Raw genomic sequence first — 23,181 nt, forward strand, 5'->3', positions numbered from 1 at the left:
GAAAGAGCCCTAAGGGTATTTTTTGCTGCAGATTTTTCTGCCAATTGACTTCCATGGGTAGCAAAATCTGCTGCTGCAAATCTGCAGTAGAAAATATGCACGTGTGAACGTACCCTAAGGGCTCGTTAACATGAGCAGAATTTTGTGCGGATTTTCCGTAGATGATCTGCTGCTTTTTATATTATGCTGCTTATATTCAGCTGCGTATTTTCAGATGCTTATTTTCTGCAGAAAAAAAAGCTGTATAAAAAAAGCAGCTGAAAATCTGCAGCAAAATACTCACAAAAATACGCAGCAAAATACGCTTGTGGGAGTGAGCTCTTAGAGTATGTTCACATATGTGTATTTTGTGCTGCAGATTTGCTGTAGCAGATTTTGGTACCCCTTGAAGTCATGGGGCAGTAAATCTGCAGCAGATCTGCATCAAAAATACGCACTTGTGAACGCTCCCTTAGGGTGCATTCACAAAAGGAGCGTATTTGCGGATCCGCTGACCAAGGCCCCTAAAGTGCTGCCCTCTTTGTGCATGCTAATGGCGGCAATCCGCCGCTACCAGCAGACACACTGCGATGTGCGAGTTACCCTGCAGTGTACTCGCACACATCGCAGCCGCTCTCTGTGTAGCTCAGGGAGCTGGGGGAGGGGCCACGATGTGCAGGATGTGCGGATACACTGCGACTCGCACATCGCAGTGTGTCTGCTGGTAGCGGTGGATTGCCGCTATTAGCAGGCACAAAGAGGGCAGCACTTTAGGGGCCTTTGTCAGCGGATCCGCAGCTGTGGATCCGCTGACAAATACGCCCGTGTAAATGCACCCTTAAGGTGCTATTTCGCTGCTCATCCGCCACTGAAGGACCTCTGTATGCTGCCTTTACATATGCCTGACTCGGAGCAGCAATACGCCGCTACGAGCAGTCACACTGCGATGTATACTCGCACATTGTGGCAGCTCTCGGCCTAGCTCATAGAGACGGAGGAGCGGCTGCAATGTGTGCGAGATCACCACGAATGTGCGGCGACTCGCACATCGCTTCAGTGTGTCTGCACGTAGCGGCATATTGACGCTCCAAGTAGGCACATGTAAAGGCAGCATACAGAGGTCCTTCAGTGGTGGATCCACAGCGAAATACGCTGGGGATCCGCTTGTGTGAACGTACCCTTAGGTTTAGGGGTCTTAGGTACAGTATTCTGCGCAGATTTGATGCGCAGGATTTGATGCGCAGGATTTAAAGTTGTATTCAGTCTTTTAGCTTACATTGAAACCTGCAGCAGAAAATCATACGCATCAAATCCTGCCCAGGATACTATACGTGTGAACATACCCTATAAGTATTCACACATACAGTGTCCTGCGCATATTTGATGCTCAGGATTTAAAGCTGCAGATTTGATGCTGTATTCAGTCATTTAGTTTACATTGAAATCTGCAGCATTAAATCTTTAGCTTCAAATCTGCGCATCAAATGCGCAGCAAAATACGGCATGTGTGACCCTACTCTTATAAGGGAAAACATATCCTGTGTACAGCTGGTAATTACCACTATATGGTCCTGTATAAAATCACTTTTATGGTATACAGATCCTGTGTGCAGCTGATATATACCTCAATATGGTCCTGTATATAATCACGTATATGGTATACAGATCCTGTGTACAGCTGGAATATACCTCAATATGGTCCTGTATATAATCACTTATATCATATACAGATCCTGTGTACAGCTGGAATATACCTCAATATGGTCCTGTATATAATCACTTATATGGTATACAGATCCTGTGTACAGCTGATATCTACCATTATATGGTCCTATATATAATCACTTATATGGCTTACAGATCTTGGTATCTACCTCTATATGGTCACTGCATGAAGGAATAATCTGTGTACCGTGGTTTTCAGTAACAGTAGGGTCACTGTGTGATGTATAGTGTGTTCCTAATGCATCGGTATTATTTGGCCCTTGTATTATGTGTATACTGGTATTATTGGTATTGTTAGTCTGTGTATAGTAGTTTTTACTCAGTATGGTGTTATTATCCAGTCTTTGTGTGGCGGTATAATGTCTTCCATGTATAATGTTATTGATAATGTTGGTCCTGATACTCTGGATTTGGTCAGTAACTGTATGATGGTAATATGCATGGTAATAATATTCCTCTTGGTATACTGGTATTATTGGAAGAAGTGGAATGTCCAGCGCAGACAGATAAGATCAGAGCAGTTTATTGTAAAATGCTACTTCAGTACAAAGACATCGTGTTCAAAGGTGACATGTTTCGATCCGCCAAATGGGCCTTAGTCATACCGGGCCGAAACGTGTCACCTTTGTCCACGATGTCCTTGTGCTGAGGTTGCATTTTACAATTAACTGCTCTGATCTGATCTGTCTGCACTGGACATTCCACTTCTTCTAGCTATCTACTACAGGCGTAGCCCACGCCAGTCCAAGTGCTTCTGGCTTTGAGGGAGAGAGCTGGGACTCTGCATCTACTGGTATTATTGGTAATATTGGTCTCAGAATACAGGATTTGGCAGGAACAGTATGATGGTAATATGTATGGTAATAACATTCCTCCTTATATACTGGTATTATTGGTAAAGCTGGTCTTAGTATACAGGATTTGCTCAGTAACAGTACAATGGTAATATGTATGGTGATAATATTCCTCCTAGTATACTGGTATTATTGGTAATATTGGTCTCAGAATACAGGATTTGCTCAGTAACAGTACGATGGTAATATGTATGGTGATAATATTCCTCCTAGTATACTGGTATTATTGGTAATATTGGTCTCAGAATACAGGATTTGGTCAGGAACAGTATGATGGTAATGTGTATGAAGATAATTTTCCTCCTTATATACTGGTATTATTGTATACTGGTATTATTGGTCTCAGTATACACGATTTGATCAGTAACAGTATGATGGTAATGTGTATGAAGATAATATTCCTCCTTGTACACTGGTATAATTAGTCATGGAAAATTATCTTAAAGGAGAAGTATCATGTTGAAAAAACTTGTCTCCTACCCAAAGGACCCCCAACGATCTCCTGTACTGGGCCCCTACTAGTCCACTTAATGCTAAAATAATGGCTATGGAGACATTTTTCTTGGTGTAATTTTATAGCTAGCTACCTATCTACCTACCTAGCTAGCTAACAACCTACCTAGCTACCTATCCACATCACATTTTGTGTGTATTGTTCTGCGTTGCACATAATGAAAGTAAATAGAGTTTCACTGCGACCCACAAATTGCCGCAACCCAGCTGATGGGTCGCTGACACTTTTAGGCCCATCAAACTTTTCAGAACCAGGCCCGTGTTGCTCTTAATCCAGCTCTGGCTGCGTGTGTAAGTGTCTGAACTAATAAAACAGAACTTTAAAGGAAAACTGTCAACCAGTTCACCCACACTAAACCCAATATACTGGGTGTGTGCCCTGGCCGCTGAGTTCTCTGTAGTAGAGCTTTGAAGGTGGTCCCCTGGCGTCCATATTTCTTTGTGTCTCGGAGGAAGGGGCCTAAGCCACCCCCGTGGTTTTCATATTCATTTTCTTTAACATGCCCCCGGAGTGCAGCGCTCTATCTGCAGAGTGCATGCGCATGAGGATTTTACGTAGCTCTCACATCCTGATGAATAGATCAGAACTGATCATAAAGGTAAAACATCAGGGAGCAGACATGGTAAGATAAAGTGCAAACATTAAAGGCATTAAATAGCCCCACTTGTCCTCTGAGTTACCAAAGGTACATAGAACAATAAAGTGCAGTAAATAGAAGAGGACACAGGTAATAGATCACATAACCTATAATGCATATAAAGAACTACGTACAGAAAAAATATGTAAACGCATAGTAGCAAGTACATAATACAACCTGATGTATAGTGCCCTGGTCACACCAAACCCGACGTTTCGCTTCTCGCTTCAACTGGGGTGGGGCCAAAGAACAAACATACCTCCTATTTAACTAGCATTAGAGCCAATTGCATTAGACCCTCGGCATCAGCTGATAGCGGACCAATAAAACATAAGTTAATGACGTCTTGTGTCAGCACCCATAGAACAAAAGGCGCCAACTATTACCCTTATGTGAGACAAGCTAAACATTCAGCTATTTGTCAATCACTACCTGGGCGCAGGTGAAATGACGCGACTTCCTGTGTGAGATGTGGGAAAACCCTAATGCCTTGCACGCTGCCAAATGACCGCCTGGCAGGTCACATGACTGCGCATCCCCGGGACGACTATGTGCTGGCCAGTAAGACCGCCCAGCGGACCACGTGACAGGACGCTGGCACTTGATGTAACGCATTGCGTGCTGCCACATGATCGCATGACCGCGCGCCGCCTGAAAGGACAGCGCGCCGGCAAATGCGTCCGCCCAGCGAATCACATGACAGCACATCAAAGCGCAAAGCGCCACAGTGGATGCATAAACAAATATCACAGGAAGGATCACATGATGCGCACTGTGACAGGATGGTAGCCCTTAAAGGAGATGTCCGGTGCTCACTTTTCTTTTTTTATCCGTTCCGGGCTGAAAAATAAAATAAAACAAATTTTCTCTTACCTGCCTAGGCTCCCCCGGTGCTTCAGTACAGGTGTTTGGTCCCCGGGCTGTATTCTTCTTACTTCCTGTTAGCCCGGCACGTCACACGGAGCTTCAACCTATCACCGGCCGCAGCGATGTTCCGCCTTGGCCAGTGATAGGCTGAAGCTCCGTGTGACGTGCCGGGCTAACAGGAAGTAAGAAGAATACAGCCCGGGGACCGAACGCCTGTACCGGAGCACCGGGGGAGTGTAGGCAGGCAAGAGAAAGCTTATTTTCTTTTTTTTTTGCAGCCCGGAACGGATACAATAAGAAAAGTGAGCACCGGACATGTCCTTTAAGGGACAAAAAGATCTATAATGTGTAAATAGATATAAGATATAAAAAAAAAAAAAATTACTCACGATATAGGGGTCGGAGTATTGTGACATCACTGCTCCACCGCTTCAATGCAAGGCTATGGGAAGAGGGGGCGGAGTCGTGATGTTACAATACTCCTGCTCCTGTATCGTGAGTCATCACGCACAGGGGAAACTTAGCTCCGTGCAGGGATGACTTTGGGGGGGGGGGGGAGTTCAGAAGAGATTGCGTGGTCCCCAGCAGCAGGACCCCTGTGATCAGACATCTTATCCCCTATCCTTTGGATAGGGGATAAGATGTCTAGGGCGGAGTACACCTTTAAGACTGTTGATGCACATAAAAGACATGGGGCCCATACAAAGTCCTGCTCCGCAGCATCACCTGCAGTAGAGTGAACTCTTACAATGTCCACAACCGGATCTCATGGTGTTTACTTTGTGACAGGGAAGAAGGGCTTCAGACTTACCATTATTCCAGCCATAATCAGTTCAGTCCGGCTGTAGTGTCTCCTACTGCTCACATAGTCTGTAGTGTAACCAGTTCTGGATCTTTCCAACTCACCAGCAGATTCGTCTCAGCTGCTGCAGCACTTTTGGGGCAGATCCTAGTAACCTCCTTCCTCGGCTTCCTCCTGTTTGCTGGCTCTGCTGGTCTGAACAATTCCCCAAGATGGCTGCTAGTACAATTCACAAAGATTGCACCACCTTAGCTAGTTACTGTTCAGTTAATTTTGTCCTGTTGGACATCACCTGGATGCTGGACATTTTCCTTCTTTGAATTCTGCTGTGTGTGAAGCCAGAGGCGGGACCAGCGGGTCCTTGTACAGGTGTTGGACTGATCTGGGTGAGCTGTCTTTATTTGGAATTTTAGTTAATTTTGTCATCCAATGGGCACTTCAGGTAATCCAGGGTAATATAACAATAATCACAGGAGGGGGTTACATGCTCCCCCTTGAAAAATACTTGCCTTTCACCGGCAAGTTTATAGCCAGAAAACTTCAAACAAATAAGAACAGGACATAACATACATAGCATCCTAGCTACCTACTGATTTAACACAAAGTATGACTAACATTTACCAATTCAGCTAACGTGTGTAAGAAGGTGATCATTTTAGATGCTTCTTGTGTCAGTCAGCCATAACTGGGCTCTCCCACATTATCATAAACCAAGGCTCCTGGGGGGGCACCACACTCTGGTGTTGTGTCTCAGTTTTCGCTATGAAAGAGGAATCATGATTGTGGTTAGGAAGGTCACCAGTATTTTGAGGTCCTGGTTCTGCCCTGAAACTAAAGCGAAAAGAGTCTCTAAAGCAGTGTTTCCCAAGCCCGGTCCTCAAGGACCCCCAACAGGTCTTGTTTTCAGGATTTCCTTAGTCTTTCACAGGTGATATAATTGTGACGATGCCTGATGCACTGACCATAATTATATCAGCTGTGAAAGACTAAGAAAATTCTGAAAGCATGACCTGTTGGGGGTCCTTGAGGAGCGGGCTTGGGAAACACTGCTCTAAAGGGAATTCCAGGCTCCAAACATGGACGGGGGTTCAAACTTAAAGAACTATATGACACAGGAGGGGTTCTAACGCTTTGAGAAACCATTAGAGTAGGAGGCGGCAAATGCTGTGTTTCCTCAATAGCAGATGGCCACCATTGATCCTCTGCACTGGGAGTTCCTGGGGTCTTTTCTGCCTTATTTTCAGGACTCTCTATTACTCTCTCCTCCAATTCTTCACTACTCCCTTCCTCTTCATCAGTGTACACTACTGGTAGCAGATGGTCTCTATGCCAAGCCTTTATTCGGCCCTCTGGGCCCTTAATGTTGTACAGTGGCAGTCCTTTTAGTGTACACATAACTTCTAATAGTGTGTTATTCCATCTGTCAGCCAGTTGGTGCTTCCCAGGCACTCCTAGATTCCGTAGAAGAACTTTATCTCCCCCTCGAATTTCCCAATGTTTCACTTTAGCATCATATCTTCTTTAGTTCCGTTCCTCCAATTTTGCCACAGCTTAGGCCAATTTATAGGCCATGCGAAGATTTAGTTTGAGGTTCCTCACATATGAGGTCAGGGGACACTCCCAGCTGGACACCTATGGGTAGTCAGGCTTCTCTTCTTAACACTAGGAAATAGGATGAGAATCCTGTAGATTCATGTCTTGTACAGGTATATGCGTGATCCATTGCTTCAACATGCTTACTCCAAGATCACTTCTCAACTTGCTTGAGAGTCCCCAGCATGTCTAGGAGGGTCCTATTAAACTGCTCAGGTTGGGTGATAAGGTGTTCTGGACTTATGCACCTGCAGCATGTCCATCAGTCCTTTAACCCCTTAACGACGCAGGACGTATATTTACGTCCTGCGCCGCCTCCCGCGATATGAAGCGGGATCGCGCCGCGATCCTGCATCATATCGCTTCGGTCCCGGCGCTCATCAACGGCCGGGACCCGCGGCTAATACCGCACATCACCGATCGTGGCGATGTGCGGTATTAACCCTTTAGAAGCGGCGGTCAAAGCTGACCGCCGCTTCTAAAGTGAAACTAAAAGTATCCCGGCTGCTCAGTCGGGCTGTTCGGGACCGCCGCTGTGAAATCGCGGCGTCCCGAACAGCTGATCGGACACCGGGAGGGCCCTTACCTGCCTCCTCGGTGTCCGATCGACGAATGACTGCTCCGTGCCTGAGATCCAGGCAGGAGCAGTCAAGCGCCAATAATGCTGATCACAGGCGTGTTAATACACGCCAGTGATCAGCATAGGAGATCAGTGTATGCAGTGTTATAGGTCCCTATGGGACCTATAACACTGCAAAAAAAATGTAAAAAAAAAGTGTTAATAAAGGTCATTTAACCCCTTCCCTAATAAAAGTTTGAATCACCTCCCTTTTCCCATAAAAAAATAAAACAGTGTAAAAAAATAAATAAATAAACATATGTGGTATCGCCGCGTGCATACATGTCTGAACTATAAAAATATATCATTAATTAAACCGCACGGTCAATGGCGTACGCGCAAAAAAATTCCAAAGTCCAAAAAAGCGTATTTTGGTCACTTTTTATACCATTAAAAAAATGAATAAAAAGTGATCAAAAAGTCCGATCAAAACAAAAATCATACCGATAAAAACTTCAGATCACGGCGCAAAAAATGAGTCCTCATACCGCCCTGTACGTGGAAAAATAAAAAAGTTATAGGGGTCAGAAGATGACATTTTTAAACGTATAAATTTTCCTGCATGTAGTTTGATTTTGTCGCACTTCTGGAAAAAATCATAACCTATATAAGTAGGGGATCATTTTAACCGTATGAACCTACAGAATAATGATAAGGTGTCATTTTTACCAAAATATGCACTGCGTAGAAACGGAAGCCCCCAAAAGTTACAAAATGGCGTTTTTTTTTCGATTTTGTCGCACAAGGATTGATTTTTTTTTTCCGTTTCGCTGTGCATTTTTGGGTAAAATGACTAATGTCCCTGCAAAGTAGAATTGGCGACGCAAAAATAAGCCATAATATGGATTTTTAGGTGGAAAATTGAAAGGGTTATGATTTTTAAAAGGAAAAAAGGAAAGTGCAAAAACGGAAAAACCCTGAGTCCTTAAGGGGTTAATCAACTTGTTCTCAAAGTCTCTCTTGGTCATAGTGTATTCGATTGGGTAGACCAGGCATAGGCAACCTTCGGCACTGCAGATGTTTTGGACTACATCTTCCATGATGTTTTGTCAGTATTTTGGCTGTAAGAGCATCATGGGAGATGTACCATACCTGGTAAGACCAGTATATGGAGGGTTAAATTTGTATGCTTATTTCCAATAGATTCCCTTTTGGGAATCCAAAAAAAAAAATGATTTCCCAAAAAATCCCATAAGCTTTATTAGTTGCTACACACATATATTAAAATCAAACAGCTGCTGTTTGCTCCAGTTATTCTTTGAATATTAGATTCTCAATGCAGACTTCTCTGCTAGTTTTGCTTCTTGTTTATGAATGAACTGTCCTGTATGCCTGCAGGTCATACAGGGTTAATGCATAGGAGCAGAAGCGCTGTCATGGTTAAAATATCCACTCTGCCCCCCTCAACATGTTTCGCTACAACGTAGCGTTATCGAGAGATAGCGGGCAAGCATGGGAGATGTAGTCCAAAACATCTGCAGTGCCGAAGGTTGCCTATGCCTGGGGTAGACCATAGTGTATGAAATACTTCTGCCAAAGGACCTTGGCTACAGTCACAGCCTTTTTATCTTTAGTGGGAAAAGCTGGAACATTTTAGATCCCTGTGTTATCGTTTTCAATGCAGAGATAATCCATGCACACAAGATCCATGGGTCCTGTACTATTTAGATCGCCCATAGGGGAAGCTCTCACAGGGAGGGTCTTTCTCTGGATACATCTCCTGAAGGTCTTTACATGTTGCTCGACATTTTCCCTCATGCGAGGCCATCAGAATCGGTCTTGTACTAAACCATAGGTCTTGGCCACCCCGAGATGCCCATGTTTATCGCGCAGGGCTCTCAGAACCATCTCTCGGTACCTGTGTGGTAGTACCAATTGTTTTCTGCCAGGGTGATCATGATATTTAACAACCCTATAAAGGATTTCATCTTCCACATTCTCTTCAGTATAAATCTCTCTTCTGCACAGGGAGAAAAGTCAACAAGTTGGCGTTCTTGGCTTTCTTGGCCCTGAGAACTGCCCCTTTTAATTTTTATTTTTTTCAACTGTATTTTTTTAAACCATTTTTAATAAGGAAAAAAACAAAAACATAAGGGGTCAGAGATCCAGTTACAATTGGCAAGACAATGCATAATAGAGCATAAAGGAAGCCATGGAAGGCTGGCATAGATAAACCAAAACCAAATGGAGCCCCATGACGGGTAAAAGCACAGATTCCATCTCTACAGAAAACATAAGCAGGTGTTTTGCATCCCACTAGCAAATACAGGTACAGAAGCCCAAAGGGCCACAAACAAAGGAGAAGGGAGGGAGGAGAGGGGTGGGGGAACAAAATATGGACCACGAAATTCAACATAAAAGACAATCCACAAAACCAATAAGGAAAAGAAAAGGAAGAAAACAAGGAAAAGGAAAATAGAGGCAGAGGAGATCAAGGAGGTTGTCGGCCAGAGAAGCGCTCCCATGGGCCCAGACAGAGAGAATCAAAGGGACAGAGTTGTTTAAAGAGGCCGTGAGAGATTTCAGAGAATGGATCTCGCGTATATGAGCCAATAAATCAGCCTCAGAGGAAGGGAGAGTCCTCTTCCAGCACTTTGCAATAAGGGTCTTAGCTGCCAGAGCAATATGTGTGAAAGGCTTAAAGGGCTTCTTAAACAGAGCACAATGGGAAAAGTGTAAAAGATAAGTGTAAAAAAATAATTGGATCCAAGGGAACAGAAACATACAAGAGATCGGTCAGAAAACATTGTACCATTCTCCAGTAGTCCACTATGAGTGGGCAGGACCAGAAAATGTAAAATAACGATCCCAGTCCAACCCCACAGTGCCAGCACTGGGGGGGGACGGGGGGACAGCAGGGTTCAGCCTGTTCAGCAATTCCGGGGTATGATACCACCCCATAAGCATTTTATGCTGGGTTTCCTTGTAAGCGGTGCAAATAGAGGCCTTGGATGCTCGCTCCCAAATGACAAGCCCCTGAGGTACAGTAATAGTAGTGTTTAAAACAGTCTCCCAGCATCCCATATAGCGGTGAGAAGGAGGATCACTATCAGGAGGATGAAGAAGAAGGGAGTAGATATCAGATAGAAGTCCCCTTGTCTGAGGTCCACCACGGCATAATCTTTCAAAGCTAGTAGGCTGGGAAACCACCACAGAACCAAGCGTGGAGAACATTAAATGCTGCAGTTGCAGGTAGTGGAACCGCTCAGAGGAGGGGAGATCCCAACGAGAAACAAGCTGTTCAAAAGACAAGAGAGAAAGAGACGGGATCAACTACATCAGCCCAACAAAAGAGACTCCGGGAGCCCCATTCCTGCACCATAACAGAGGACAAGCCAGAAGGAAAGTCAGGATTATACAGGAAAGACTGCATAGGAGAAGGGGAAGAAAACAATTTAAACTTCCTAGAACAGTATCCCCAAAACAAACTTAGAAAAAGACATCGGACCCAACAAAGAAGATTGAGAGACAGCAGGTGGTGGAACACATCAGAGGAGGGTATTGGGGTGTATCGGGGCTAACCACAGCTTCTCCAGCTCCATCCAGCGACTATACACATGGTACACCGACATTAGGAGACGGTGCCTTTTCCCATCCCAGATAAACCGAAAAATGGCAGACTGAAAAGAGCGAAGGGCAGATAACGGTACGCGGACCAGCAACGTTTCGAAAAAATACTGCAATTTTGGAAGAATTGTCATTTAACCCCCAGGTACTTAATCGCAGAAGATGACATTTAAAAGAATAGCTAGCATGCAAGAGAGTAGACAGGGGCAAAGGAAGATGCAAAGGAAGCGCTTCAGTTCTTGATAGATCAACCTTAAAACCTGAAACTACACCATAAGCGTGAAGAACCCTATAGAGATTAGGAAGAGAAAGCAAAGGACGAGAGAGGGTAAACAAAACACAGTCAGCAAATAAGCAAATCTTAAATTCCCTATCATGAAGGGAGATGCCCGTAATATCCGGATCCCCCCGGATCATGGCAGCAAGAAGTTCAATGCACAATGCAAACATCATGGGGGATAACGGACAACCCTGACGAGTACCATTAAATAAAGTAGGAGAGGGGGCATGAGGAAGTTTAAGAGAAGCAGTAGGAGAGGAGTAGGAGACCCCGCAGTGCAATAAGAAACCAAGATACCAAATTTCTGGAAAGTAGCAAAAAGAAACGGCCATCCCAGCCTATCAAAGGCCTTTTCTGCATCTAAGTTGAGAATCAATGCCTTTTCAGACCTCCGATTGATCAAATCAACAAGACCCACCACTCTTCTAGTGTTATCAACCTCCCTGACAGCAAGGTATAAACCCAACCTGATCCTTATGGATAAGGGAGGGGAGAAAAGAGCAAAGACAGGCAGTCAAAAACTTAAAAAATAGTTTTAGATCAGAGTTGAGAAGAGCAATGGGTCTATAATCGGAGCCATCGTGTGGATCCTTACAGGGTTTAGTATCAGAGTGATCAAAGAGAGCAAAAAGGGCTGCGGGATATCCTTACCCCCCATGAAAGAATTGAAGAGAGGAACAAGTTTAGGTATAAGAATTGAAGAGTAAGTCTTATAATACAAATATGTGAATCTGTCTGGGCCAGGGAGGCGATCAGCAGGAAGAGACATCGAGAGAGATAAGAATCAAGGGCAGCTGCACGCTCCACCGGGTCAGACGGAAGTTGAGAAGGAAGAGAATAAAGAGCAGAGTAATAGTCAACTAGAAGGCGGGAAATTTTGGCTAGGTAATAATGGAGAATACCAGAAGAGTCTTTCAAGGCTGAGGGTGACTGGGCGACTGCTCGATCACATAGGCACCTAGCTAACATGGTATGAGCCTTATTACCTTTATCATAAAAACCAGTTGAGCCCGAGCACCTGCCAAGTGCCTCAGCGGCGAGGGAGAGGACAGTATAAGTGTTTCCAGTCTGGTAACTTGTGCCTTAAATTCCCGGGAACGAGCCAGAGCATCACGCTTAAGTCGCGCACCCAGAGCAATACAATGCCCCCATACAACCGACCTGTGAGTTTCCCAGAGAACAGCCTGAGAGGTAACTGATACCTCATTATTAGCAAAATATTCAGTCAGGCATGTCTGGATCGACTCCCGGGAGGGTAAGGATTTAAGTAAAGAGTCATTAAGACCCCATTGACAACTCCGAAGGAAAGAGGGAGAAGAGGAGAAGGAAAGGCGAACAGGGCAGTGATCAGACCATGAGATCGCCTCAAGAGAGGCATGTGAGAGCACATGCACCATTGGAAGATTACAAAAAAAATAGTCTATACCCATATACAACTTATGAGGATGGGAATAAAAGCTAAAAGAGCGATCCATTGGGTGGTTAATTCACCAGAGTGCAATTGAGCAGGAGCAGGAGGGACCGCAGTAAGGCGGTCCAGAGAAGGAGAGAAAATAAGATTGAATTCTTAAGAAGCCAGGCAGAAGAGGGATATTTATGAAGCTTAGCAAGCCCCTGCGTAAGAACGAAATCTGAGAAGTGTTAGGAGTATAAATATTATACAGTAGGAGCAATACACCCCCTAGGACACTCTGCACCACCATAAAAGCCCCCGGGGATCAAGGAAGGAAGAGGAAACCTGGAGTGCACAAGATCTAGAAACAAGAATAGCAACCCCAGCAGCCTTCCTATGAGCGATAGCAGAGTAGACCTGCGGATTAAGATGATTGAGAAAGTGAAAGGATCCAGAACAGTCAAAGTGTGTCTCCTGAATGAAAACAATATCGTCCCGCAGCGCAACTAACTCCCACTGAAATAAACGCCACTTGGGGGGGGGGGGGGGGGGAGTTAAGGCCCTTGACATTCAGAGAGACACACTTAACCATGGTGGATGAGTGGGAAGGAGAATAACCAATAAAGAGAGATACTCAGGGAAGAACCCAAAGGAACCGCTTCGGACCAATAGAGATGGAGCCTGCATACTAGAGCCCTGCAACAGAATAGCAAAACTAAGGAACCTAGAACAAAGCAAGAAAAAGAAGGGGAGAAAGACAAAAGGGCAACAAGGGGACAGACAAACAGATGACCAAAGGATAAGACAACAAATGACAGGACAAAAACAGAACAGATCAACAAATTAACCATTGACCAAGCGGCCAATGCAGAGGCCAAGTACATTAAAGGGAGCGGGGTAAACAAATACCCAGAAAACAAGTAGTCCATTACCACTGCCTCAAGGGGGGGGGGGGGAAATGGGTGAATGACACCGGAAGGGCATACACCCGGCAAAAGGGCATATACCCCTCCCTGATGCTGCGCCAAAAGGACATGTGCTGAAAGAGAAATAACAGGTGCAGGCATTAACTACAGCAAATATTAATACAGTAACATAGCAATATTCAAAATAGCGACATCAAGCAAGGGAGAACCAGGAGCCAACCAAAGCCCTGAGGCAATAGACAGAGAGGAAGCATCAGTCCTCGGACGGCAGCTCAAAAGGTGGGGCCCGCTGCGAGACCCTAGGATCTTGGGGGGTAGACTTCCTGTTCTGGCCAGAATGGTATGGAGAGCAAACGGCAAATTCCACCTGTAAGGCACTTGGTGGGTAGCGCAGGAGTGCCAGAAGGGGTGGAAGCATCCTTTTTTCCTCAATGTGAACCAGGATAGGTCTTGAAACAACTGGACAGGAGCCCCATAAAAGTTCTGCAGAGAACGAGCTTTAGCCATGATAGCTTAATGATAGCTTAAGTTGGAAGTCGTGCACACAACAAATAACGTCCCTGGGAGTGCCTGTGGCGGATTTAGGGCGGAGGGCCCGATTGAGCTCTTTCCAGCTTGATTTTGTGGGAAGAGGGCTCACCCAGGATAAGGTTGAAAATGGCTTCCAAGGTACGTAAAGGTCCTCTTCACGAGTAGCCTCCAGCAGTCCCCGCACTTTGATTTTATTATGCCTCCCCCGATTGTCCAAGTCCTCACAATGAGTATGTAGATCACTGAGAAATTCCATTTGAGAGGCATTTGTAAACTGGAGCTGAGCAATATAGGCCCTGGTGCAATCGTGAGCATCCTCCAGACCCTCAACTCTGTCAGAATCATGCTGTAAGTCTTGGCATAGGGACGAAACTTCTGTCCGGCAGGTATCTTTGACTTCAGCAATAAGTGAACGGAAATCCTCTTTAGTAGGAATCTGGGAAAGAAGCTGACTCCAATCCGGCGGGGCAGAAGAGGGTTCAGGCAGTCTTGAACAAGCCAAATCAGCCTCAGAAAGGGTATCCCATGATGTTTTTTCAGCCATCAGCACAGGGGGCACCGAGGGCCCAGGGGAAACAGATGGGCTCTCTTGGGAGGAGAAGCACGGGGCCCCTACATTCAGCTTGTGTGCAGACATAATTCTCTGAGGTTTAGGTGAGGCAGGCAAAATGGTGCTGATGGAGAGGAGCTCAGAGTGCAGTAAGGGGGGTGGTCATAGAGCTCAGTATAGTGCCCCACTGAGGCAGGTAGTACAGGCCTCCTAGCAGGAGGCTCAGGTGAGAGGGATCCAGAGGCAGGAGGACCAGCTGAGGGCACCTGCAAGCAGGAGGAGGATGACCCCCGGACCGGTGAGGCCTAAGATGGCGGCCCTTTGCATAAGGTGGTGGAGATAGTCAGAATCCCCTGTGAGGAGGACTGCAGAGAGACACCCGAAGGGCTGGAGTCCCGGGCAGGCAGGTCAAGAGAGTCACTCACCAGAGAGACTGGGCTGGCAGGAGTATAGTCGCACGCTTCGGCAGGAGCAGCGTCAGCAGCAGGAAGCTCCTGGAGCACAGCTGAGGAGCAGGGAGGAGGCTTCCAGTCCACCACACGGAAAGGAGGCTGAGCGGCTGAGGTAGGAGGCAGCAGCTGCAATGTGTCTTGCGAGTCCTCCGCTGCTGTCGGCTGGAGCGGAGTGGTGTCGGCAGCCCGGCAGGAAGCGGGACCCAGGGAGAGGGACCGCATGCCTTGCGCATGGCCCTTAATGGCGGGCGGCCAGGTGTGAAGGCCTGAGGTGTCCTCAGAAAGCGCAAAATGTTCCCAAGCAGGGCGGAAGACTGCTGGGCAGTAGAGGAAGGCTTTAGACCCCCCCCCCCCCCCCCGGGAGGTTCTCCCCATCTAATAGTGCAGGGTCACCAGCAGATTCAAGCTAGTTTCCGGCCACGGGAGCTGGAGCAGATCTAGTATGGGGGCCTCTCCTTCGGCGCTGTGCCACGCCAACTCCCCCCCCCCCCCCCTGAGAACTGCCCCTTTATACCAGTACTGTGACTGGGCCTTCCTCTTGTCTTCCGGGGTTATGCTGGACCACTGTTAAAGCCTGACTGGAGTGTGAATACCTCTAGCACTTCTTCTGAGGAGTGACTGATGAAGTGTATCCTCTTGGTCCTGAGTCACTACATACCTTTGACAAAATGTTCCCACCCTGGTCCAGGAATTTCTTCCCACTTCTCTTTGTCTTGGTAAGGAGGGAGTCCAGGTCTGGGGGACAGGGCATCCGGACTGACAGTCTTGGAATCTTGCTTGTATATCAGGCTGAAACTGTAATTTGGCAATGCAGCCGAGCACCTATGTCCTGTGGCATCCATCTTGGCTGTAGTCTGGATGTAGGTAAGTGGATTATTATCAGTCCTTACTTCAAACATTGCTCCATATAAATAACCATGCAGCTTGTCCACAATGGCCCACTTGAGTGTCAGAAATTCCAAATTGTGGACTGGATAATTCTTCTTGGCAACCGTAAGATTTCTTCTTATGTAAACCACCGTCTTAATCCTTCTGGATAACGTTGGTGCAGAATGTCCCCTAGGCCTTCCATACTGGCATCCACAAGTAGAACATAGGGTTTTTCAGGGTCTGCATATGCCAATCAGGAGTTACTTGGGAGTCTCTTCTTCATTGCTAAGAAGGCCTCTTCACATCCTGAAGTCCATTGCTTTCCAATGAGATCTTTAGGACGTGGCGCTTTAGCACCCTGTATCTCAGAGGTAGTCTCGGACAGTTTAACTGCTTCAATCTTAGTGGGGTCCGTGGCTATTCCTTCTGCAGAGTCAAGGTGCCCTACATATGTAACAGAAGTCGACATTTGTATTTTGATAGCTTTGATTACTTGAAGCCGATCCAACACCTTCAGCAATCTTTGTTCATGCTCTTCTGGTGTGTTCCCAAATACAATGTGGTTCATTTCTCCCACAGTTTTCTCCTTAAGCCTCTTAAACGAAACAGATGGGACAGATGAAGAATGTCTTCTCCTTATCCTCTTTCTTCATGGGTACCTGATAATACCCAGACCTCAGGTCAAGCACACTACAAGCTGCCTGAGAAACTGGGAATAATTTACTGCACCATAGTCTCCTAACACTAACCTGAAGGATTGTTGTGGTGTAGCCCCTACTTCCTCATCAGGACTAGCGTACACAAGAGGAATCCTCCAGGTGGGGCTCCAAACAGGTTAAGATTTGTGGCCTCCCATGGTCTCTGAAATCTGTATGGAATATATTTACACGTAAGTTTGATTGTCAGAATCCTGCAGGATATCCCTTATGGCGCCATCTCTATTTCCAGTCAGATTTCAAAATTTTGGGCGATCTTTTCTACTTACATTTAGTTGAATTCTTTAAGCTCTGTGTCCTGTCTCTTTTATGCTGTATGTTCCTCCTTCAGCCAAACCGGTGACTGGTCAGTTATGGAAGATAATAGAATTATAATATAGATGCAGAATACAGGTGTAATATGGGCAGGAAATATACCTATGTGCAGGAATGTAAGGATCGCGGTAGAAAGGGGGTCTGACTGTGACTGTGGCTTTTGATTGTGTATGCGTCACACTGCCCGCTCCATCCTTAATGTAACCTCCCCTGTTTTACATTGTATTAATGGGGCTCAGATAACTCCTTTTGTTAATTTTGGTCCGTATGATAATTAATGATCTTTTCTGCTCATATAAAACATTCAACATGACTTTTACTGTCTGATGACTTTTACAATATTTCTTCCACATCTTATCATTCAGGGAGAAGATATGAACACTATTAATGTTCCAAAGACAGATTGGAGCGGTGATGAGCAGTATAAAGAAAACATTCCTACAGGAAAAGATCCAATCTATATTAACGCTGCAGACATAAAGGAAGAAGAAGAGACAGATGTGAGCGGTAATGATCAGTATATGGAGAACATTGCTACAGGGAAAGATCCAATCTATATTAACAATGCAGACATAAAGGAAGAAGAGGAGACAGATGTGAGCGGTAATGATCAGTATATGGAGGACATTCCTACAGGAAAAGATCCAATCTATATTAACGCTGCAGACGTAAAGGAAGAAGAAGAGGAGACAGATGTGATCAGTGATGAGCAGGATAGGAAGGACATTCCTACAGGGAAAGATCCAATCTATATTAACACTGCAGACATAAAGGAAGAAGAAGAGGAGACAGATGTGAGCGGTGATGAGCAGTATAAGGAGGACATTCCTACAGGAAAAGATCCAATCTATATTAACACTGCAGACATGAAGGAAGAAGAAGAGGAGACAGATGTGAGCGGTGATGAGCAGTATAAGGAGGACTTTCCTACAGGTAACCGTCCAGGTGAGTAGTAACCACTAAATGCAGGGAACAGATTTTATTCAACAATGTTTTGTGGAATTCTTTAAGCTCTGTGTCCTGTCTCTTTTCTGCTGTATGTTCCTCCATTCAGCCAAACCTGTGACTCAGTTATGGGAGATAACACATTTATAATATGGATGCAGAATACAGCTGGAATATAGACATGAAATATACCTATGTGCAGGACGTAAGGATCGCAGTGGAAAGGGGGTGTGACTGTGACCTGGTCTGCAGGGGACACATGTCCCTGATCCCCCAACAAGCGTGGCTATCGATTGTGTATGTGTTACACTGGTGGCTCCGTCCTGACTCTGCAGCCATGACTTCCGGTGTAGGCAGCATCTCTGTATGGCGCTGTCTGTATAGGGAGCTCAGAGAGTTGGAGCCGCGGGGAGCAGAGCACCGATAGCTGCTGAAAAACGATTAGAGAGGTATTTGTTTTTTTTTCATTGGGCTACTACTATATGGGGGCCAACTACTTTATGGGGCACCGAGGGGGCCTAAGTACTATATGTGGCAGTATTGAGGCATAATACTGGGGGCAGTATGGGGGCACAGAAGGGACCTAACTATTATATTGGTGCTCAAAGTGGGAACTATTACTGTGTGGGGCAATACAGATATGTAAAGTGGTGGGGATTGTGCTGGATAAAGGAACACAACATTTTGTCAGCAGATTCTGCAGAGACAAGATTTGACAAGGAAAAGTCTTCATGGCTGTCTGGGCCAGATAGAAAAGAGTCACTGGATGTATCTGTAATCACTTATATGGTCTGCAGAGCCCTAGTGTACAGCTAGTATGCCACCAAGACCAACATCTACAAGGAGTTTGGATGTTCTCCCCTTGTTTGCGTTGGTTGCCTCCCACACGCCAAAGACATACTGATAGGTGAATTAGGAATTTAGATTGTGATCCCCAATGGGGACAGGGAGCAACCTGAGTGATAACAAACTGTGTACAGCGCTGCAGAATATGTGGGTGTTATATAAATAAAGACATTTTTATTCTGTGCCCCGCACTGATATTATACCCCTCCTGTACCCCTACACTGATATGATACCCCTCCTGTGCCCCCATACTGATATTATACCCCTCCTGTGCCCCCACTTATTCTGTGCCCCCCCACACTTATATGATACCCCTCCTGTGCCCCCACACTGACTCCATGTTTGACAATGCTATCCAGTGTACATCTTGGTCAGTGTATACAATCCTTGAACAGCAGTCGGAGGGTGCATATTGTTGTGCGGGTTGTTCATTTGGAAGCCCAGATCCTGGATCCTGAGGAGCATCTGGCAAGACTGAGATGTATTGACAACATGGAGAGGAGTCTGCTGGGTACTGAGCGGGCACTCTGTGGGGTAGAGGTGGGGAGGATAGTGGGATGGAGGTGCAGGACAGTCAGGCAGCTAGCTGGGTTATAGTTAGAAAACGGGGTAGAGGGAGAATTGTCAGGGAGGCTAGTCCTGATCTTACACCCCAACAAGTTTTCCCAGTTGGCAGATGAGGGGATGTTAGTTCAGAGATAGCGATGCTGCAGTAAGATACTGCCTCTGACCACCAGGGGGGTGTCTGCTCCAGTAAGGATGGAAGGAGGAGTGCAGGGCAGGCCAGACAGGTACTGGTAGTGGGGGACTATATTATTAGGGGGACAGACAGAGCGATCTGTCACAAAGACCGGATCACCGAACAGTGTGTTGTCTACCTGGCGCTCGAGTTCGGCACATCGCGGATTGGGTTGACCGGTTGCTGGGAGGGGCTGGAGAAGACCCAGCAATCATGGTACACATTGGCACCAATGACAAAGTAAGAGGTAGGTGGAGTGTCTTTAAAAATGATTTCAGGGTACATTCACTGGACTGGGGAAGGGGGAAAACTGACATAGCACATGAGATTTTTTATGTGAATGGCCCGTTAATGAGAGGGGGAATATCTAAAATATATAAAGCCCTACAAAGGTCAGAGACACACGTGAAGTTGAATTTCCAGGAGAAATGGGAGGAAGATCTGGGCTTTACAATCCCTAAGGAACTATGGGCTAAGTTATATTTAATCCCAGTTAAGGCGTCCCACTGTGTGTCACATGTGGAGTCCTCCCGCAAGCTGATGTACCGATGGTATCTCACACCGAGCGTGCTGGCAAAGATGAGTCCAGCAAACTCTTCAGTTTGTTGGCGATGTGGGATAATGGAAGGTTCATTTATGCATGTTTGGTGGGGGTGCCCAAGGGTCCAGCAGCTGTGGGAGGAAATTAAGTGGCTCCTGTTGGTTACAATGGAAGGTGAGGTAGATTTTAGTTAGGGACCGGAGGTAGCACTGTTGTCACTGGGATTAGAATCTATGTCAGGTAAGAATTTAACTATAGCTTTCCATATATTAGCAACTACCCGGAACGCTATAGCCAAATGTTGGAAGGGGTCCAAATTACATAATATACAAAAAATAATAACCTCCGTTAAACAAGCATGCATTATGGAAAGATTGTGATTGGATAGGATGATAAATTCGAGAACAAAAGAGCAAAAAATTAAGATGTGGCATAAGTTTGAAATAAATTTAGAAAGAGCTGAAAAGATTAAACTGGGAATTTTAGAAATCTAACATAAGGCATTAGGAAGGTCCTCTGGTTAATAATTGAGAAATATAGAAAGGGGAGATATGAGCCATGAGCTATGAGGTATGTGCTATGTGTTAAGTACTATGCTATATGCCTTATGAATTAAGAACAAAGAACATGGGGAAGGTGGAAGCGATTGGCGAATGAGTGAATGAGTGGTTTATAGTGTTTATATTTTGTTACCATTTGTTTTAGCATATTTACTAGTTTTTTTTTTTTTTTTTAAATAACTGTTTATATTTACTAGGTTAATATGTTTGTTTGTTTGGGGTGCTTTGAACAAATATTTTGATTAATGTATGTATCAGGAATTAAGATGAAATTAATAAAAATATATAACATGAAAAATGATTTCAGGGACTTAGGCCGCAAGCTGAAGGAGAGGAACTCCAAGCAGGGCCAGATTAAGGCTGCCTGGAAGACAGAGCACTTCATTATGTTGCCCCCCCCCCCCCCCCCCGACAGTTTCCCCACATTAGGTGCAATATAGTTCCCCCACATTAGGTGCAGTATAGCTTCCCCACATTAGGTGCAGTATAGCTCCCCCACATTAGGTGCAGTATAGTTCCCCCACATTAGGTACAGTATAGCTCCCCACATTAGGTGCAGTAGAAGTCCCCACATTAGGTGCAGTATAGTTCCCCCACATTAGGTTGCCAGTATAGTTCCCCACATTAGATTTGCAGTATAGTTCCCCCACATTAGGTGCAGTATAGTTCCCCCACATTAGGTGCAGTAGTTCCCCCACATTAGGTGCAATACAGTTTCCCCACATTAGGTAAAGTATAGTTCCCCACATTAGGTGCAGTACAGTTCCCCTACAGACATATAGCCTTCAGCCATATACAGTGTATGGCTGGAGGCTGTATGCCTGTTTACTTCCCCACTACAGTGTTCTGAACTCCGGTCCGGGGACCGGGGTCACGATCTTCTGCCATGGCCTATGGGCCATAGCAGTAGGTCCCGGGAGCGGAGGTCGGAACACTGAAGATGACGTGCCGCTGGTCACTTACCATGCGCGTGTGTCCTCCTCGCTGCTCCGTTCCGCTCTGCATTTCTTCTATGGGAGCATAGAAAGATTTTTCGGGACACAGGGATGTCCCGAGTGTGACGGGGGCCTCCTGCGGGCCCGGAGCAGGCGCTCCATGAACACCAATCATGATCCGGCCCTGCCTCCAAGGGAATATTCTCTGAAGTATTACCTGTACCACGAGCCTCATCAGAGAAGCAGCGGGAGATTAGGGTGCATTTAGACCACGTTTTTTCAATACAGTTCCCATATCAGGTTTTTGTTGAAAAACGGATTCCTCAAAACCGGACTAAACTGTATCAAAACGTGTGTACAAATTGTAACCCATATACGGTTTGAAAAATGATGTCCAGTTGCTTCCGTTTTTTAAGAAAAGAACTTATACGTTTGTAACTTTTCACTCCATTATGAATAAAGTTTTACTTGTTTGATTGAAATTCCAAGAAATAAATCTGTGCAAAAGTAAAAAACCATATGGTGCAAACCGGGTGGAACCGTACGCACGTACAGATCTGTACAGTTCCCATTGACTCCCAAATAACGTATAGGGTTTAATACGGTTTTTCACCCGGACCAAAAATTGTGGTAGGCTACGGTTTTGGGTACGGGAAAAAAACGGGCAAAACGGATGCATGGTTTGGCATACTGTTTTCAATGGAGAGTCAATGCATACGGTTTTCATTACGGCTCTGTACGGTTTTCACATTGAAAACATATACGGGAACTGAATTGCAAAAACGTGGTGTGAATGCAGCCTTAGGGAGGTAAACAAGTGGCTCAGAAGCTGGTGTAGGAAGGAGGGGTTTGGGTTCATGGAGAACTGGGCTGACTTCTCTGTCTGATACAGGCTCTACCGTAGGGACTGGCTGCATCTCAATGGGGAGGGGGCGCTGTGCTCGGGGTGACCATGGCCAGAAGGGTGGAGGAGGTTTTGGTTTTTTTTCCCCCATATTGTGCACACTCACCATTACTAGCTCTACAGCATAATCTGTTTCATTCCAGCACAGCTGCCTCCGTGTGTTTCATTACTGTAACTGAGTCATGTAATCACCTGCCTGACCCACAGAAAATGCTTAATATGTGAGAGGTAGTGGTCAGTCCTAAATCAGCTAACTTCCTGTGAACTACAGGATGACATCATCACATAGCAGATCTCTCCTGCTAGCTCCCAGAACCCTCCCCTCCCAGCTCTATCTATATACTGCTGCTGTTATCTCTATGGGATCAAAATATATGGGAGTTATAAAGCTCCCCTCCAGCTCTATGTGTGTACTGCTGCAGCCATCTCTATGGGATCAGGATAATTGTTATAAACCTCCTTAAAGTTGTGTTCACATATCATTTAGCATTTTTTCAGTTTTTCCCATGTTTTTTTTAAAT

The 23,181-nt window shown here is 45.6% G+C and overlaps 1 protein-coding gene across 1 annotated transcript in view; it reads left to right on the forward strand.

Moving 5' to 3' along the window:
* LOC130298650 (zinc finger protein 585A-like) overlaps positions 1–23,181 on the forward strand; it is an 88,599-nt gene that overhangs the window by 2,279 nt on the left and 63,139 nt on the right. The window contains exon 2 of the mRNA XM_056551359.1: positions 17,556–18,135. Coding sequence (XP_056407334.1) covers positions 17,565–18,135 — 571 coding nt within the window. The 5' untranslated portion in view covers positions 17,556–17,564. The remainder of the gene's footprint in view (positions 1–17,555; positions 18,136–23,181) is intronic.

This window comes from Hyla sarda, chromosome 1 (assembly GCF_029499605.1).
Source record: "Hyla sarda isolate aHylSar1 chromosome 1, aHylSar1.hap1, whole genome shotgun sequence".
In the NCBI taxonomy this organism is placed as follows: Eukaryota; Metazoa; Chordata; class Amphibia; order Anura; family Hylidae; genus Hyla; species Hyla sarda.